This window comes from Cetorhinus maximus, chromosome 3, assembly GCF_964194155.1.
Source record: "Cetorhinus maximus chromosome 3, sCetMax3.hap1.1, whole genome shotgun sequence".
Classification (NCBI taxonomy): domain Eukaryota; kingdom Metazoa; phylum Chordata; class Chondrichthyes; order Lamniformes; family Cetorhinidae; genus Cetorhinus; species Cetorhinus maximus.
The window spans coordinates 10,704,758-10,726,121 of record NC_135881.1 but is presented as its reverse complement, the minus strand read 5'-3'; the positions used below and the strand labels follow the sequence as shown (position 1 = coordinate 10,726,121).

Sequence of the window (21,364 nt, the reverse complement as noted above, 5' to 3'; positions counted from 1 at the left end):
CTCCTTCATTCCACAGCAGGTGTTGTCCACCTATTGGTCCATCCTCGCTGCCAATCACAGCCTCCTGCCCGCCTCTAGCTACAACAATTTAAAATTCTCATCCTTGCTCACTTGCTCTATGCTCACTCTCTCCCCACTCCCATCTCTCTCTCTGTCTGTCTGCCTCTCTCTCCCTTTCTCTCTGAATCTGGCATACTAAATATGGTGCAGAGAGAATGTGTGGACTTACTGTTCTCTGTTCGTCCCCTTCCCGGATGTGAAAGGTGTGCTCAAAAACTGAGTGCATGATTCTTCCGATGCCAAAGGACGGCTCAATCACACTTGGAGTAATTTCCTCAACTGAAGCACCAGGAATAAAAAATATGATTCATTAGTGTGAGAAAGTAGGAAACCTCGAGAGTTCAGGGAGACTGGGGTAAAACCTGCTCACCACAGACTCCCTTCCACAGAATCACTGAAAATATTCCCCACTGTCCCAGAGGCTCACCACGGTCTTTTTAGATTCAGCTGCAGAGAAAGTCCCACTCGTGATGCTGTAGCTGAACAAAGTCCATTCCCCACATTCATATTTGTGGGATCTCGCTATGACTTGTTACATTTGCCTGTGTAATCTTCTGCACTTTCAAACTAGTTCATTGTGTGTGAAGTTCTTGATATAAATGTGAGTCTCTCAGTCTGATGACTGTCAGCTGCGTGTATCAGGTTTTTACAAATATATGAAAGCCAAGCGATAACACTATGAAGAGTCATTTTATATGTGACATTTCTCCAGGACAAAGTCATCAGCAATGGTCGTGCTGGGAAGCAACAGCCTGTCGATGGTTATTTTCTTCCTATCTACAGATAACTCTGTACTGGGGGCATACATACATAAAGGTAATAGGACAAGTTGGTAAGGTTGTAAAAAAAAATCATACAGGATCAAGGGCTTTACAGAGGGAGAGAGTCCAAAAGCAAGGAGGTTATGCTGCAAACCATTGGTTAAGCCCCATGCTTGAGTATTGTGTCTCTTTTTGTGTTACCCAGTACAGGACAGAAACATGCCAGGGGACTTCATCCCCGGTCTTGTGTTTAGTTAGCTCCTTAAGTCAGGACAGCTCCAAATGGCCCCCAGACATGGGAAAAGCATGACTGAGGGTTCTGTCCCTCTGACCAATCTTGCCACACTGAACCGTACCATGACAAATTGGCACCTGGTGAGGGTGTGACAGGGCCCTGCAGCCGCTGCTTTCACATACATTAACTGCCTCAGCAGAGAGGGCAGATACTGAGTAGGACCCTGCCACTTGTCAAACCTAGGCTAGCGTGTGCTGGCCTCAGGAAGTATCGGCAGAAAGGCAGACAGTCAGGGGCCATAAATTTATATCCACTGCAAGACAATCCAGAGTAAAAATTCTCACTTCAAGTCTGTGTCCCAGAATGTTTCTAAATGACTGTCATATTACCTATGTTAATATGGTGCTATATCTGGAGCATAACGCCTGATGGGTGACATCTATCGGAAAGTTATTCTGTACTCCAGACTTTGGGGTATATCGGATAGGGATGCAAAGTAGAGATGGTCACAATATTTACTAGCAAAGCATTACCCAGCTACTAAGAGGACTACGAACAATGTGATGCTGTGTTTGCAGACACTATTTACAATCAAAGGAATTCACACAACTCTGTGAGGAGTGGGGGAGAAAGAGCTGGTGAGATAAAGTGTAAAACAGCTTGAGGGCTAATTTGGAAATAACAACACAATCGCTCAACAAGAGGAAGCCACTGACCATGTAAAGTCTTCTGAAACCTTTTCACTCCAACCATGTTCTTTTTCAGAGTGAAGCTTTTCCCTTCTGACTCAAAGGTGAACTCCCTGGAAAGAGGGATAAAGCAACATCAGTCTCGCACATTGCCAACACCTTTAACAGCCCAGGATTAAAATATTTCAGTGCTTATCCAACTGCTGTGAGCTGGGTTGAACTTGGAGGTCAAGCCCCAGCGATACAGGGGCTGAATATAGTTTATCTTTTTCCTCTCCTTGATGGGGACTGATAAAGAGCTTTTTTTTTTGGTAAGTTATCACAGAGAGAGTGGGATGGATGTCTGGACTGGACAGTCAAGGTCATTTTAAGAAATCTAGGGCAGTATCAGGTAGGAAAACCAATGGAAAGGCTTTTTTGATTCATTCCAGGGATGTGGGTGGCACTGGCAAGACCAGCATTTATTGACTGAGCAACTTGCTTAGCCATTTCAGTAACAACAGCTTGTTTATATAGCACTTTCAACATCATAAAACCTCCCAATGCCCTTCACAAGGGCATCATAAAGCAAAATTTGACACAGCACATAAGGGGATATTAGGACAGATGACCAAAAGTTTGGTAAAAGAGGTTGGTTTTGAGAAGCGTCTTAAAGGAGGAAAGATGATAGAGAGATGAAGAGGTGCAGTGATGAAATTCTACAGCTTAGGGCCCAGGAGGTTGAAGGTACAGCCACGAATGCTGGAGCGATTAAAATTAGGGATGTTCAAAAGGCCAGAATTAGAAGGGACCAGATATCTCGGAGGGTTGTGGGGCTGGAGGAGATTACAGAGATAGGGAAGGGCAAGGCCATAGTGGGATGAGTGTTTTAAAATCAAGGCACTGCTTAAACAGGAGCCAATGTAAGTCAGCGGAACAGAGGGTTTGATGGATGAACGGGACTTGGTGTAAGTATATGGGTAGTTAAGAGTCAACTGCATTGCTGTAGGTCTGGAGTCACATAGACAGAGTAAGGACATTAGTGAACCAGATCGGTTTTTTACAACAATCTGGTAGTTTAGTGGCCACCATTACTGAGACTAGCTTTTTATTCCAAATTTATTTAATTAACTGAGTTTAAATTCTCCAGCTGCCAGGGGTGGGATTTGAATTCTTGTCTCCAGCTCATTGGTCCAGGTTCTGGATTACTAGCCCAGTAACGTAACAACTATGCTACCTCCCGTACTCATTTAGGCAGTGCCCTTGGTCTTTTCCAGTGTTTTTTTGGCTTTCTGCCTTGAAGCAGGTTTTATAAAATTACAAATTTAAGGAATACCGGTTCGTGTTTCAAGTCGTACATTGATTTCTATGAAACGTTCTCACTAGCTCACTTATCCCAGCAGCTGGAGTGCGACTGTCCTGAAATGCTGCTTCAACACAGTGAATATCCAGGTCAGCTTCAAACTGGCAGGAGGTGCAACATTCAACCAGGCTACAGAAGGAGGCCATTTGGCCCATCGACCCCAGGCTGGCTCTTTGAATGAGTTATCCAATTAGTCTCCATACCCCTTCCACCTCCCCTTTCCCCACAGCCCTGCAATTTTCTTTCCTATTCAGGTATTTTAAACAATTTCCTATTGAGAGTAATTATTGAATCGGCTTCCAGCGCCCTTTCAGCCAGTTCATTCCAGATCGCATCAACTCCATGCAAAAAAAAAATCTCCTTCCTTCTGGCTCTTTTGCCAATTACCTTTAGTCTGGGTACCGACCCTCCTGCCAGTGAAAACAGTTTATCCTCATCTACTCTATCAAAATTATTCATGAGTTTAAACACCTCCATCAAATCTCTCCTTGATCTTCCCTGCTCTAGGAAGACTTTTATTCAGCAAGGGAATCGAGGGTTATGGGGACAAGGCAGGAAAGTGGAGTTGAGGATTATCAGATCAGATATGATCTCATTGAATGGCAGAGCAGGCTCGATGGGCCGAATGGCCTACTTCTGCTCCTACGTCTTATGGTCTTATCTGAGATAGAATATCTCCAGCTTCTCCATGTTAGCTACGATCCCTCTACCCTGGAACTCTTCTAGTTAATCTCCTCCACAAGGTCTGAATCAACATCGTGATCTCCATTCTAATCCAGTTCAAAGGCACACAAGGCTGATTCTAACTCCACCTGTCAGGCAGAACCCGAGCAGGAGCTTAAATTCTGTGGGTTACGGAGTCACTGGAAAGCTGCCCAGGCTTAACGGGTCAGTTTTGCTTCTGCACTGACAGTGAATGTTTATGTCCACTCAGACTGAGATTTTAACCGAAACAAGTGGGCAAGGGTGGACTGGAAGATGAGTTTGTAGCATGTTTTTGTGACAGTTTCATGGAGCAAAATTCCGTGGAACCGACTAGGGCCAAAGCCATTTTAGATCTAGTATTGTGAAATGAGGCAGGGTTAATTAGTAATCTCATGCCAAAAGATCCACTGGGAAATAATGATCATATCACAATAAAACAACATTCTCTAAATCACCAACAAGAATCTTAAACTTAAAGGTATGAGGAGAGAATTGGCTAAGATTGACTGACTAAAGAGGCTGCAAATAAACTGTGGGAAACATTAAAGAAATGATTCAAAATATTCAACAAAAATACATTCCATTGAAAACAAAAGCTCAGCAAAAAAAATCCACTTATGGCTTACTCAGGAAGTTAAGGGCAGTTTTACATTAAAATAGGTGGCTTATAAGGTTGCAAAGAGTAGTAGCAAGTCTGAAGATTGTTTTGGAAACCTGCAAAGGGCCACTAAAAAGTTGATTAAAAAGTGAAAAAATAGAAAATGAGAGCAAACTAGCCAGGAATATAAAAATGGATTGGAAAAACTTTTACAAGTATATAAAAAGGAAGAGAGTAGCTAAAGCAAACATTGGTCCCTTAGAAGCAGAGGCAGGATAAATTATTATGGTGAAAGAGGAAATGGTGAACACATTGAACAAATATTGTGTCTATCTTCACAGTAGAAGACACAAGTTACATACCAGAAATAGAGGGTAGCCTAGGTGCTAAAAAGTGAGGAAATGAAGGAAATTAAATTAGCAGAGAAAAAGCACTGGGGGAACTCAAGGGACTAAAGTGCAACAAAGCTCAGGACCTGACAGCTGACATCCTAGGGTTCTAAGAGAGATAGCTGCATAGATAGTGGATGCTCTACCTATGATTTTCCAAAATTCCCTAGATTCTGGAACAGCCCCAGCAGATTGGAAGTTAGCAAATGTGACCGCTATTGAAGAAAGGAGGGAGAGAGAAACAGGGAACAAAGGACAGTTAGCCTGATATTAATCATTGGGAAAGTGCTGGAATCTATTATTAAGGAAGTCTTAACAGTGCTTAAAAGCATAGTATGATCAAACAAAGTCAACATGGTTTTAGGAAAGTGAAATCATGTTTGACAAATTTATTAGAATTTTTCAAGGGTGTAACTAATAGGGTGGATAATGGAGAACCAGTAAATTAACACACAAGTAGAGCTCATGGAATTGGGGGTAGATAGGACAGGAAACAGAGTAGGCATAAATGGGGCATTCTCAAGTTGGTAGGCTGCGGCTAGTGAAGTGACACAAGGATCAGTGCTGGGGTCTCAGCTATTTACAATCTTTATTAATGATTTAGCTTTGACAAAGAGACAGAGAGTAATGTACCTAAGTTTGCTGATGATACAAAGCTAGGTGGATATGTAAATTGTAAAGAGGACACAGAGAGGTTGCAAAGAAATATCGATAGGTTAAATGAGTGGGCAACAAAGTGGCAAATGGAGTATAACGTGGGGAAGTGGCAAGGCTATTTACTTATGTCATAAGAATAGAAAAAGCAGAGTATTTTTTCAAAGGCGTGAAACTTGTAAATGGTGATGTTCAAAGAGACTTAGTACAAGGAATACAGCAAGTTAGTATGCAGGTACAGCAAGCAATTAGGAAGGCAAATGGCACATTGGCTTTTATTGCAAGGGGACTAGAGTACAAGAATAAGGAAGTCTTGCTACAATCGTACAGGACTTTGGTTGGACCACATCTGGAATATTGTGTGCAATTTCACTCTCTATATTTAACAAAGAATATATTTGTATTGGAGGTGATACAGGTTCACTAGATTGGTCCCTGGGATGAGAGGCTGAGTAAATTGGATCTCTATTCTCTGGAGTTTAGAAGAATGACAGGAAACCTCATTGAAACATTCAAGATTCTGAAGGGGCTTGACAGAATGCACACATTGTTCCTGCTGGCTGGGGGAATCTAAAGCACAGGGCACAATCTCAATCATTTAGGGCTAAGATGAGGAGAAATTTCTTCGCCCAACGGGTTCTGAGCCCTTGGAATTCTCTACCCCAGAGGGTTGTGGATGCTCCATCATTGAATATCTTTGTGGCTGGGATAGACAGATTTTTGATCTTTCAGGGAAAACAGGGATATGGGGAACGGGCAGGACAGTGGAGATGAAGCCCATAATCGTATTGAATGGCGCAGCAGGCTCGACAGACTATGTGGTCTACTCCTGCTCCTATCTCGTGTTCTTGTGTTAACTCGGGCACAGGTAGGAAAATTGCCAGGGGGCTGAACAACAGGCCCAAGCTAGTTGGGACCTGGTGTGAAAGTGAAGAGGCCCAAACTGGTAACTCAATATTGGAGCTTCCTCCTTCTCTGTCTCAAGCAAACCTGTCCGTTTTCTCTTTTCAGCCTCAGTGATGTCAAGCCTAAAATCATTCAGCTTGGGACTGTAATGAAAGAATGGTATAGTGCCATACCTAGTGGCCTGGGCTGAGACCAGCAGATATGTACCTCCCTTCCCTCCTCTCTTCTCCTTCTAAACTCTGGGGTAAAGCGAGGGGATTTGCTGGTTTGCCACATCCACTCATTCCACCAAGAATCCGAATGAGCCAAGAAACCCCGAGCGTAGTCCAGACTAGGTGAAAGCTTTACGTCCAAAACTAATGTAGTCCTGGCCATGCGGTAACGGAATAGATTTGGGAAACATACCCCTTTTCATTCAGCTCCTTCTCCATATCTACGATGTAACACTCGTCACAGATATTCAAGTACTCCATCACAATTTTGGCCTCTTTCTTGAACTCCTTGCCAATGGCCCCCTTGTTGGGTTCGAACTGAACAATGTTGACAGTTTTGTGTACCGAAGTTAAGGATAAGGCATCATGCACAGTAATTCCAAAAGGCCATCTGCTGCTGTTGGCAGCTGACGCATTTAACCTGTTCCTTTACCTTTCATCAAACCTCATTTTTGATATTGAGGGAGCTTTTTATTTCAAAATTAATATTGAAGGTAGAATTCTGTGCTTGACAAGGTCAGTGCTGGAGAGCTGAGCAGTTTCCAATTCAGGTATCAAGCACCCTGGGTGAGGGGCAGTTTGATCAGTCACAGAATTAAGGCTCCCTCTACGCTGCCCCAGTAAAACCACACAGGAGCACCCCCGACACACAGCAGGATATCACATCATCACAATTTCCCCCAATTCCGCCACATGGCTTCTCTGAGTGAGACTGTCGATTTAATGCCAACCCAGAGACAGTTTACTGTGGGCAATGCCCACTAGGCACTGAACGGAGACACCGATTCAATGAAAGGACCTTGCAGCCGGTAATCATTGTCAGATTGGCACGGGGAGAGGGTGAATTAAACGATGAGCGTCTGACCAAACACACACACATATGCAGTTCAGAACAGCAGCATCAGGTGTCTGAGGACAGATGTTCATCCTGGTCCCGACAGGAATCCAGGCAGAATACAGAAGGTCACGATGATGTTCGCTGCCAACTCTGGCGTGGAAAGTAAAGACCATTGGGGATGAGGGATTGGGAGGGAGGCCAAACCTGACCTGGAACGAGAATCTAATTCAGGTGGTGAGCAAGGATTATGGTCACGAGCACCTGCCAACATTTTCACCTTTTATATAAGTTTCAGCTCACACTGAAATGCTTAGAGAATGGCATGTTGATTTGTTCCTCACAGTATCGGCAGGGGTTCAGGGGCAGCGCTGTCGCCTCAGAGTTAGAAGATTGCTGCTTCTAGTCCCATTCCAGAGACTTGAGTGCAAAGTCCAGGCTGGCACTTCAGTGCAGTACTGAGGGAGTGCTGCGCTGTCGGAGATAGCCCCTTTCCGATGATACATTATCTAAGGCCTACTTTGCCCTCCTAGGTGATGCAAAACTCTTCCATGTGAAAAGGTGTTTTTCCACCTGCCTGACGTCCACCCCACCCCACCCTCCCCCGGTTTCCTGACCAATATTTATTCTTCAAAGAACTGCACGAAAAACAGATTACCTGGTAATTTATTTTGTTGCTGTTTTTGTGAGCTTGCTGTGTGCAAATTAGCTGCTAAATTTCCTACATCAGTGACGACTCTTTAAAAGTTACGTCATTGATTATAAAGTGCCTTGGAGGGACCTGCAGATGTGGCAGGCACTAAAGAAATGCCAGTATATTCTTTCTTATCCCCTGGGTGCAGGAATGGTTGGAATCATACAGCACAACGATCAAATCGAGCATCTCCCATGGCCTGGAGCCATTGTTTAAACATCATGTAGCCCGCCTGCTTTTACTGCTTCCCAACTGTAAATCACAGTTAAAACATCATCAGTGAGTGAGGAACGAGGAGAGGGACACAGTCACTGCGATCCCACACACACACACTGCAGAGGAGAGGGACACAGTCACTGCGATCTCTCACACACACACACTGCAGAGGAGAGAGACACAGTCACTGCGATCTCTCTCACACACACACTGCAGAGGAGAGGGACACAGTCACTGAGATCTCACACACACACACACTGCAGAGGAGAGGGACACAGTCACTGCGATCCCACACACACACACACACTGCAGAGGAGAGGGACACAGTCACTGCGATCCCACACACACACACACTGCAGAGGAGAGGGACACAGTCACTGCGATCTCACACATACACTGTAATGAGGAGAGGGACACAGTCACTGCGATCTCACACACACACACACTGCAGAGGAGAGAGACACAGTCACTGCGATCTCACACACACACACACTGCAGAGGAGAGAGACACAGTCACTGCGATCGCTCACACACACACTGCAGAGGAGAGGGACACAGTCACTGCGATCTCACACTCACTGTAGGAGAGAGAGACACAGTCATTGCGATCGCTCACACTCACTGTAGGGGAGAGAGACACAGTCACTGTGATCTCTCACACTCACTGTAGGGGAGAGAAACAGTCATTGCGATCGCTCACACACACACTGCAGAGGAGACAGTCACTGCGATCTCTCACACACACTCACTGTAGAGGAGAGGGACACAGTAACTGCGATCTCACACACTCACTGTAATGAGGAGAGAGACACAGTCACTGCGATCTCACACACACACTCACTGCAGAGGAGAGAGACACAGTCACTGCGATCTCACACACACACTCACTGCGGAGGAGAGGGACACAGTCACTGCAATCTCACACACACACTGTAGAGGAGAGGGCCACAGTCACTGCGATCTCACACACACACTGTAGAGGAGAGGGACACAGTCACTGCGATCTCACACACACACTGTAGAGGAGAGGGACACAGTCACTGCGATCTCTCACACACACACACTGCAGAGGAGAGAGACACAGTCACTGCGATCTCTCACACACACTGTAGTGAGGAGAGGGACGCAGTCACTGTGATCTCACACACACTCACTGTAGGGGAGAGGGACACAGTCACTGTGATCTCACACACTCACTGTAGTGAGGAGAGCGACACAGTCACTGCGATCTCACACACTCACTGTAGTGAGGAGAGGGACACAGTCACTGCGATCTCACACACTCACTGTAGTGAGGAGAGGGACACAGTCACTGCGATCTCACACACTCACTGTAGTGAGGAGAGGGACACAGTCACTGCGATCTCTCACACACTCACTGCAGAGGAGAGAGACACAGTCACTGCGATCTCACACACACTCACTGCAGAGGAGAGAGAGACAGTCACTGCGATCTCACACACACACACTGCAGAGGAGAGAGAGACAGTCACTGCGATCTCACACACATACACTGTAGAGGAGAGAGACACAGTCACTGCGATCTCTCACACACACACTGTAGAGGAGAGGGACACAGTCACTGCGATCTCACACACACACACTGCAAAGGAGAGTGATACAGTCACTGCGATCTCACACACACACTGTAGAGGAGAGGGACACAGTCACTGCGATCTCACACACACTCACTGCAGAGGAGAGGGACACAGTCACTGCGATCTCACACACACACACTGCAGAGGAGAGAGAGAGAGTCACTGCGATCTCACACACACACTGCAGAGGAGAGAGACACAGTCACTGCGATCTCACACACACACACACTGCAGAGGAGAGAGACACAGTCACTGCGATCTCACACACACACTCACTGCGGAGGAGAGGGACACAGTCACTGCGATCTCACACACACACTGTAGAGGAGAGGGACACAGTCACTGCGATCTCACACACACACTGTAGAGGAGAGGGACACAGTCACTGCGATCTCACACACTGTAGAGGAGAGGGACACAGTCACTGCGATCTCTCACACACACACACTGCAGAGGAGAGAGACACAGTCACTGCGATCTCTCACACACACTGTAGTGAGGAGAGGGACGCAGTCACTGTGATCTCACACACACTCACTGTAGGGGAGAGGGACACAGTCACTGTGATCTCACACACTCACTGTAGTGAGGAGAGGGACACAGTCACTGCGATCTCACACACTCACTGTAGTGAGGAGAGGGACACAGTCACTGCGATCTCACACACTCACTGTAGTGAGGAGAGGGACACAGTCACTGCGATCTCACACACTCACTGTAGTGAGGAGAGGGACACAGTCACTGCGATCTCTCACACACTCACTGCAGAGGAGAGAGACACAGTCACTGCGATCTCACACACACTCACTGCAGAGGAGAGAGAGACAGTCACTGCGATCTCACACACACACACTGCAGAGGAGAGAGAGACAGTCACTGCGATCTCACACACATACACTGTAGAGGAGAGGGACACAGTCACTGCTATCTCTCACACACACACTGTAGAGGAGGGGGACACAGTCACTGCGATCTCACACACACACACTGCAAAGGAGAGTGATACAGTCACTGCGATCTCACACACACACTGTAGAGGAGAGGGACACAGTCACTGCGATCTCACACACACTCACTGCAGAGGAGAGGGACACAGTCACTGCGATCTCACACACACACACTGCAGAGGAGAGAGAGAGAGTCACTGCGATCTCACACACACACTGCAGAGGAGAGAGACACAGTCACTGCGATCTCACACACACACACACTGCAGAGGAGAGAGACACAGTCACTGCGATCGCTCACACACACTGCAGAGGAGAGGGACACAGTCACTGCGATCTCACACTCACTGTAGGAGAGAGAGACACAGTCATTGCGATCGCTCACACTCACTGTAGGGGAGAGAGACACAGTCACTGTGATCTCTCACACTCACTGTAGGGGAGAGAAACAGTCACTGCGATCTCACACACACCCTCACTGTAGAGGAGAGGGACACAGTCACTGCGATCTCACACACACACTGTAATGAGGAGAGAGACACAGTCACTGCGATCTCACACACACACTCACTGCAGAGGAGAGAGACACAGTCACTGCGATCTCACACACACACTCACTGCAGAGGAGAGGGACACAGTCACTGCGATCTCACACACACACTGTAGAGGAGAGGGACACAGTCACTGAGATCTCACACACACACTGTAGAGGAGAGGGACACAGTCACTGCGATCTCTCACACACACACACTGCAGAGGAGAGAAACACAGTCACTGCGATCTCTCACACACACTGTAGTGAGGAGAGGGACGCAGTCACTGTGATCTCACACACACTCACTGTAGGGGAGAGGGACACAGTCACTGTGATCTCACACACTCACTGTAGTGAGGAGAGGGACACAGTCACTGCGATCTCACACACTCACTGTAGTGAGGAGAGGGACACAGTCACTGCGATCTCACACACTCACTGTAGTGAGGAGAGGGACACAGTCACTGCGATCTCACACACTCACTGTAGTGAGGAGAGGGACACAGTCACTGCGATCTCACACACTCACTGTAGTGAGGAGAGGGACACAGTCACTGCGATCTCACACACTCACTGTAATGAGGAGAGGGACACAGTCACTGCGATCTCACACACACACTCACTGCAGAGGAGAGAGACACAGTCACTGTGATCTCTCACATACACACTGCAGAGGAGAGGGACACAGTCACTGCGATCTCTCACACACACACACTGCAGAGGAGAGAGACACAGTCACTGCGATCTCTCTCACACACACACTGCAGAGGAGAGGGACACAGTCACTGCGATCTCACACACTCACTGTAGTGAGGAGAGGGACACAGTCACTGCGATCTCTCACACACTCACTGCAGAGGAGAGAGACACAGTCACTGCGATCTCACACACACTCACTGCAGAGGAGAGAGAGACAGTCACTGCGATCTCACACACACACACTGCAGAGGAGAGAGAGACAGTCACTGCGATCTCACACACATACACTGTAGAGGAGAGAGACACAGTCACTGCGATCTCTCACACACACACTGTAGAGGAGAGGGACACAGTCACTGCGATCTCACACACACACACTGCAAAGGAGAGTGATACAGTCACTGCGATCTCACACACACACTGTAGAGGAGAGGGACACAGTCACTGCGATCTCACACACACTCACTGCAGAGGAGAGGGACACAGTCACTGCGATCTCACACACACACACTGCAGAGGAGAGAGAGAGAGTCACTGCGATCTCACACACACACTGCAGAGGAGAGAGACACAGTCACTGCGATCTCACACACACACACACTGCAGAGGAGAGAGACACAGTCACTGCGATCTCACACACACACTCACTGCGGAGGAGAGGGACACAGTCACTGCGATCTCACACACACACTGTAGAGGAGAGGGACACAGTCACTGCGATCTCACACACACACTGTAGAGGAGAGGGACACAGTCACTGCGATCTCACACACTGTAGAGGAGAGGGACACAGTCACTGCGATCTCTCACACACACACACTGCAGAGGAGAGAGACACAGTCACTGCGATCTCTCACACACACTGTAGTGAGGAGAGGGACGCAGTCACTGTGATCTCACACACACTCACTGTAGGGGAGAGGGACACAGTCACTGTGATCTCACACACTCACTGTAGTGAGGAGAGGGACACAGTCACTGCGATCTCACACACTCACTGTAGTGAGGAGAGGGACACAGTCACTGCGATCTCACACACTCACTGTAGTGAGGAGAGGGACACAGTCACTGCGATCTCACACACTCACTGTAGTGAGGAGAGGGACACAGTCACTGCGATCTCTCACACACTCACTGCAGAGGAGAGAGACACAGTCACTGCGATCTCACACACACTCACTGCAGAGGAGAGAGAGACAGTCACTGCGATCTCACACACACACACTGCAGAGGAGAGAGAGACAGTCACTGCGATCTCACACACATACACTGTAGAGGAGAGGGACACAGTCACTGCTATCTCTCACACACACACTGTAGAGGAGGGGGACACAGTCACTGCGATCTCACACACACACACTGCAAAGGAGAGTGATACAGTCACTGCGATCTCACACACACACTGTAGAGGAGAGGGACACAGTCACTGCGATCTCACACACACTCACTGCAGAGGAGAGGGACACAGTCACTGCGATCTCACACACACACACTGCAGAGGAGAGAGAGAGAGTCACTGCGATCTCACACACACACTGCAGAGGAGAGAGACACAGTCACTGCGATCTCACACACACACACACTGCAGAGGAGAGAGACACAGTCACTGCGATCGCTCACACACACTGCAGAGGAGAGGGACACAGTCACTGCGATCTCACACTCACTGTAGGAGAGAGAGACACAGTCATTGCGATCGCTCACACTCACTGTAGGGGAGAGAGACACAGTCACTGTGATCTCTCACACTCACTGTAGGGGAGAGAAACAGTCACTGCGATCTCACACACACCCTCACTGTAGAGGAGAGGGACACAGTCACTGCGATCTCACACACACACTGTAATGAGGAGAGAGACACAGTCACTGCGATCTCACACACACACTCACTGCAGAGGAGAGAGACACAGTCACTGCGATCTCACACACACACTCACTGCAGAGGAGAGGGACACAGTCACTGCGATCTCACACACACACTGTAGAGGAGAGGGACACAGTCACTGAGATCTCACACACACACTGTAGAGGAGAGGGACACAGTCACTGCGATCTCTCACACACACACACTGCAGAGGAGAGAGACACAGTCACTGCGATCTCTCACACACACTGTAGTGAGGAGAGGGACGCAGTCACTGTGATCTCACACACACTCACTGTAGGGGAGAGGGACACAGTCACTGTGATCTCACACACTCACTGTAGTGAGGAGAGGGACACAGTCACTGCGATCTCACACACTCACTGTAGTGAGGAGAGGGACACAGTCACTGCGATCTCACACACTCACTGTAGTGAGGAGAGGGACACAGTCACTGCGATCTCACACACTCACTGTAGTGAGGAGAGGGACACAGTCACTGCGATCTCACACACTCACTGTAGTGAGGAGAGGGACACAGTCACTGCGATCTCACACACTCACTGTAATGAGGAGAGGGACACAGTCACTGCGATCTCACACACACACTCACTGCAGAGGAGAGAGACACAGTCACTGTGATCTCTCACATACACACTGCAGAGGAGAGGGACACAGTCACTGCGATCTCTCACACACACACACTGCAGAGGAGAGAGACACAGTCACTGCGATCTCTCTCACACACACACTGCAGAGGAGAGGGACACAGTCACTGAGATCTCACACACACACACACTGCAGAGGAGAGGGACACAGTCACTGCGATCCCACACACACACACACACTGCAGAGGAGAGGGACACAGTCACTGCGATCCCACACACACACACACTGCAGAGGAGAGGGACACAGTCACTGCGATCTCACACATACACTGTAATGAGGAGAGGGACACAGTCACTGCGATCTCACACACACACACACTGCAGAGGAGAGAGACACAGTCACTGCGATCTCACACACACACACACTGCAGAGGAGAGAGACACAGTCACTGCGATCGCTCACACACACACTGCAGAGGAGAGGGACACAGTCACTGCGATCTCACACTCACTGTAGGAGAGAGAGACACAGTCATTGCGATCGCTCACACTCACTGTAGGGGAGAGAGACACAGTCACTGTGATCTCTCACACTCACTGTAGGGGAGAGAAACAGTCATTGCGATCGCTCACACACACACTGCAGAGGAGAGAGACAGTCACTGCGATCTCACACACACACTCACTGTAGAGGAGAGGGACACAGTAACTGCGATCTCACACACTCACTGTAATGAGGAGAGAGACACAGTCACTGCGATCTCACACACACACTCACTGCAGAGGAGAGAGACACAGTCACTGCGATCTCACACACACACTCACTGCGGAAGAGAGGGACACAGTCACTGCAATCTCACACACACACTGTAGAGGAGAGGGCCACAGTCACTGCGATCTCACACACACACTGTAGAGGGACACAGTCACTGCGATCTCACACACACACTGTAGAGGAGAGGGACACAGTCACTGCGATCTCTCACACACACACACTGCAGAGGAGAGAGACACAGTCACTGCGATCTCTCACACACACTGTAGTGAGGAGAGGGACGCAGTCACTGTGATCTCACACACACTCACTGTAGGGGAGAGGGACACAGTCACTGTGATCTCACACACTCACTGTAGTGAGGAGAGCGACACAGTCACTGCGATCTCACACACTCACTGTAGTGAGGAGAGGGACACAGTCACTGCGATCTCACACACTCACTGTAGTGAGGAGAGGGACACAGTCACTGCGATCTCACACACTCACTGTAGTGAGGAGAGGGACACAGTCACTGCGATCTCTCACACACTCACTGCAGAGGAGAGAGACACAGTCACTGCGATCTCACACACACTCACTGCAGAGGAGAGAGAGACAGTCACTGCGATCTCACACACACACACTGCAGAGGAGAGAGAGACAGTCACTGCGATCTCACACACACACACTGCAGAGGAGAGAGAGACAGTCACTGCGATCTCACACACATACACTGTAGAGGAGAGAGACACAGTCACTGCGATCTCTCACACACACACTGTAGAGGAGAGGGACACAGTCACTGCGATCTCACACACACACACTGCAAAGGAGAGTGATACAGTCACTGCGATCTCACACACACACTGTAGAGGAGAGGGACACAGTCACTGCGATCTCACACACACTGCAGAGGAGAGGGACACAGTCACTGCGATCTCACACACACACACTGCAGAGGAGAGAGAGAGAGTCACTGCGATCTCACACACACACTGCAGAGGAGAGAGACACAGTCACTGCGATCTCACACACACACACACTGCAGAGGAGAGAGACACAGTCACTGCGATCTCACACACACACTCACTGCGGAGGAGAGGGACACAGTCACTGCGATCTCACACACACACTGTAGAGGAGAGGGACACAGTCACTGCGATCTCACACACACACTGTAGAGGAGAGGGACACAGTCACTGCGATCTCACACACACACTGTAGAGGAGAGGGACACAGTCACTGCGATCTCTCACACACACACACTGCAGAGGAGAGAGACACAGTCACTGCGATCTCTCACACACACTGTAGTGAGGAGAGGGACGCAGTCACTGTGATCTCACACACACTCACTGTAGGGGAGAGGGACACAGTCACTGTGATCTCACACACTCACTGTAGTGAGGAGAGCGACACAGTCACTGCGATCTCACACACTCACTGTAGTGAGGAGAGGGACACAGTCACTGCGATCTCACACACTCACTGTAGTGAGGAGAGGGACACAGTCACTGCGATCTCACACACTCACTGTAGTGAGGAGAGGGACACAGTCACTGCGATCTCTCACACACTCACTGCAGAGGAGAGAGACACAGTCACTGCAATCTCACACACACTCACTGCAGAGGAGAGAGAGACAGTCACTGCGATCTCACACACACACTGCAGAGTAGAGAGACAGTCACTGCGATCTCACACACATACACTGTAGAGGAGAGGGACACAGTCACTGCTATCTCTCACACACACACTGTAGAGGAGGGGGACACAGTCACTGCGATCTCACACACACACACTGCAAAGGAGAGTGATACAGTCACTGCGATCTCACACACACACTGTAGAGGAGAGGGACACAGTCACTGCGATCTCACACACACTCACTGCAGAGGAGAGGGACACAGTCCCTGCGATCTCACACACACACACTGCAGAGGAGAGAGAGAGAGTCACTGCGATCTCACACACACACTGCAGAGGAGAGAGACACAGTCACTGCGATCTCACACACACACACACTGCAGAGGAGAGAGACACAGTCACTGCGATCGCTCACACACACTGCAGAGGAGAGGGACACAGTCACTGCGATCTCACACTCACTGTAGGAGAGAGAGACACAGTCATTGCGATCGCTCACACTCACTGTAGGGGAGAGAGGCACAGTCACTGTGATCTCTCTCACACACTGTAGGGGAGAGAAACAGTCACTGCGATCTCACACACACACTCACTGTAGAGGAGAGGGACACAGTCACTGCGATCTCACACACACACTGTAATGAGGAGAGAGACACAGTCACTGCGATCTCACACACACACTCACTGCAGAGGAGAGAGACACAGTCACTGCGATCTCACACACACACTCACTGCAGAGGAGAGGGACACAGTCACTGCGATCTCACACACACACTGTAGAGGAGAGGGACACAGTCACTGAGATCTCACACACACACTGTAGAGGAGAGGGACACAGTCACTGCGATCTCTCACACACACACACTGCAGAGGAGAGAGACACAGTCACTGCGATCTCTCACACACACTGTAGTGAGGAGAGGGACGCAGTCACTGTGATCTCACACACACTCACTGTAGGGGAGAGGGACACAGTCACTGTGATCTCACACACTCACTGTAGTGAGGAGAGGGACACAGTCACTGCGATCTCACACACTCACTGTAGTGAGGAGAGGGACACAGTCACTGCGATCTCACACACTCACTGTAGTGAGGAGAGGGACACAGTCACTGCGATCTCACACACTCACTGTAGTGAGGAGAGGGACACAGTCACTGCGATCTCACACACTCACTGTAGTGAGGAGAGGGACACAGTCACTGCGATCTCACACACTCACTGTAATGAGGAGAGGGACACAGTCACTGCGATCTCACACACACACTCACTGCAGAGGAGAGAGACACAGTCACTGTGATCTCTCACATACACACTGCAGAGGAGAGGGACACAGTCACTGCGATCTCACACTCACTGTAGGGGAGAGAGACACAGTCACTGCGATCTCTCTCACACTCACTGTAGGGGAGAGAGACACAGTCACTGTGATCTCACACACTCACTGTAATGAGGAGAGAGACACAGCTACTGCGATCTCACACACACACTCACTGCAGAGGAGAGAGACACAGTCACTGCGATCTCACACACACACACACACACTGCAGAGGAGAGGGACACAGTCACTGCGATCTCACACGCACATTGCAGAGGAGAGAGACAGTCACTGCGATCTCACACACACACACACTGCAGAGGAGAGGGACACAGTCACTGCGATCTCACACGCACACTGCAGAGGAGAGAGACAGTCACTGCGATCTCTCACACACACACACTGCAGAGGAGAAAGACACAGTCACTGCGATCTCACACACACTCACTGCAGAGGAGAGGGACACAGTCACTGCGACCTCACACACACACACTGCAGAGGAGAGAGACAGTCACTGCGATCTCAAACACACACTGTAGAGGAGAGAGAGACAGTCACTGCGATCTCACACACACACTGTAGAGGAGAGAGACACAGTCACTGCGATCTCACACACACACTGCAGAGGAGAGAGACACAGTGACTGCGATCTCACACACTCACTGCAGAGGAGAGAGACACAGTCACTGCAATCTCACACACTTACTGCAGAGGAGAGAGACACAGTCACTGCGATCTCACACACTCACTGCAAAGGAGAGAGACACAGTCACTGCGATCTCACACACTCACTGCAGAGGAGAGAGACACAGTCACTGCGATCTCACACACTCACTGTAGAGGAGAGGGACACAGTCACTGCGATCTCACACACACACTGCAGAGGAGAGAGACACAGTCACTGCGATCTCACACACTCACTGTAGTGAGGAGAGGGACACAGTCACTGTGATCTCTCACACACACTGCAGAGGAGAGAGGCACAGTCACTGTGATCTCTCACACACACTGCAGAGGAGAGAGACACAGTCACTGTGATCTCACACACTCACTATAGTGAGGAGAGGGACACAGTCACTGCGATCTCACACACACACACTGTAGTGAGGAAAGGGACACAGTCACTGCGATCTCACACACACACACTGTAGTGAGGAAAGGGACACAGTCACTGCGATCTCACACACACACACACTGTAGTGAGGAAAGGGACACAGTCACTGCGATCTCACACACACTCACTGTAATGAGGAGACACAGTCACTGTGATATCACACACACACTGTAATGAGGAGAGAGACACAGTCACTGTGATCTCACACACACACACTGCAGAGGAGAGGGACACAGTCACTGCGATCTCACACACTCACTGTAGTGAGGACAGGGACACAGTCACTGCGATCTCTCACACACACTCACTGTAGAGGAGAGTGACACAGTCACTGTGATCTCTCACACACACAGTGCAGAGGAGAGGGACACAGTCACTGTGATCTCTCACACACACAGTGCAGAGGAGAGGGACACAGTCACTGTGATCTCACACACTCACCTCAGTGAGGAGAGTGACACAGTCACTGTGATCTCTCACACACACAGTGCAGAGGAGAGGGACACAGTCACTGCGATCTCACACACACACACACTGCAGAGGAGAGGGACACAGTCACTGCGATCTCACACACTCACTGTAGTGAGGACAGGGACACAGTCACTGCGATCTCTCACACACACTCACTGTAGAGGAGAGGGACACAGTCACTGTGATCTCTCACACACACAGTGCAGAGGAGAGGGACACAGTCACTGTGATCTCTCACACACACAGTGCAGAGGAGAGGGACACAGTCACTGCGATCTCACACACTCACCTCAGTGAGGAGAGTGACACAGTCACTGTGATCTCACACACTCACTGTAGTGAGGAGAGGGACACAGTCACTGCGATCTCACACACTCACTGTAATGAGGAGAGGGACACAGTCACTGCGATCTCACACACACACTCACTGCAGAGGAGAGAGACACAGTCACTGTGATCTCTCACATACACACTGCAGAGGAGAGGGACACAGTCACTGCGATCACACACTCACTGTAGGGGAGAGAGACACAGTCACTGCGATCTCTCTCACACTCACTGTAGGGGAGAGAGACACAGTCACTGTGATCTCACACACTCACTTTAATGAGGAGAGAGACACAGCTACTGCGATCTCACACACGCACTCACTGCAGAGGAGAGAGACACAGTCACTGCGATCTCACACACACACACACACTGCAGAGGAGAGGGACACAGTCACTGCGATCTCACACGCACATTGCAGAGGAGAGAGACAGTCACTGCGATCTCACACACACACACACTGCAGAGGAGAGGGACACAGTCACTGCGATCTCACACGCACACTGCAGAGGAGAGAGACAGTCACTGCGATCTCACACTCACTGTAGTGAGGAGAGGGACACAGTCACTGTGATCTCTCTCACACACTGCAGAGGAGAGAGACACAGTCACTGTGATCTCTCACACACACTGCAGAGGAGAGAGACACAGTCACTGTGATCTCACACACTCACTATAGTGAGGAGAGGGACACAGTCACTGCGATCTCACACACACACACTGTAGTGAGGAAAGGGACACAGTCACTGCGATCTCACACACACACACTGTAGTGAGGAAAGGGACACAGTCACTGCGATCTCACACACACACACTGTAGTGAGGAAAGGGACACAGTCACTGCGATCTCACACACACTCACTGTAATGAGGAGACACAGTCACTGCGATCTCACACACACACTGTAATGAGGAGAGAGACACAGTCACTGTGATCTCTCACACACACACTGCAGAGGAGAGGGACACAGTCACTGCGATCTCACACACTCACTGTAGTGAGGACAGGGACACAGTCACTGCGATCTCTCACACACACAGTGCAGAGGAGAGGGACACAGTCACTGCGATCTCACACACACACACTGCAGAGGAGAGGGACACAGTCACTGCGATCTCACACACTCACTGTAGTGAGGACAGGGACACAGTCACTGCGATCTCTCACACACACTCACTGTAG

The 21,364-nt window shown here is 49.3% G+C and overlaps 1 protein-coding gene across 2 annotated transcripts in view; it reads right to left on the bottom strand.

Moving 5' to 3' along the window:
• The window catches only part of gars1 (glycyl-tRNA synthetase 1), a 61,844-nt gene that overhangs the window by 12,857 nt on the left and 27,623 nt on the right, over positions 1-21,364 (bottom strand). Inside the window, exons 12-14 of one of the 2 annotated variants that reach the window (XM_078536412.1) lie at positions 6,745-6,885; positions 1,773-1,858; positions 230-339 (exon numbers count right to left, since the gene is read on the bottom strand). In XM_078536412.1, the coding sequence (XP_078392538.1) occupies positions 230-339; positions 1,773-1,858; positions 6,745-6,885 (337 nt within the window). Of the gene's footprint in view, positions 1-229; positions 340-1,772; positions 1,859-6,744; positions 6,891-21,364 lie in introns of both variants that reach the window. The other variant, XM_078536420.1, reaches the window with a different exon arrangement.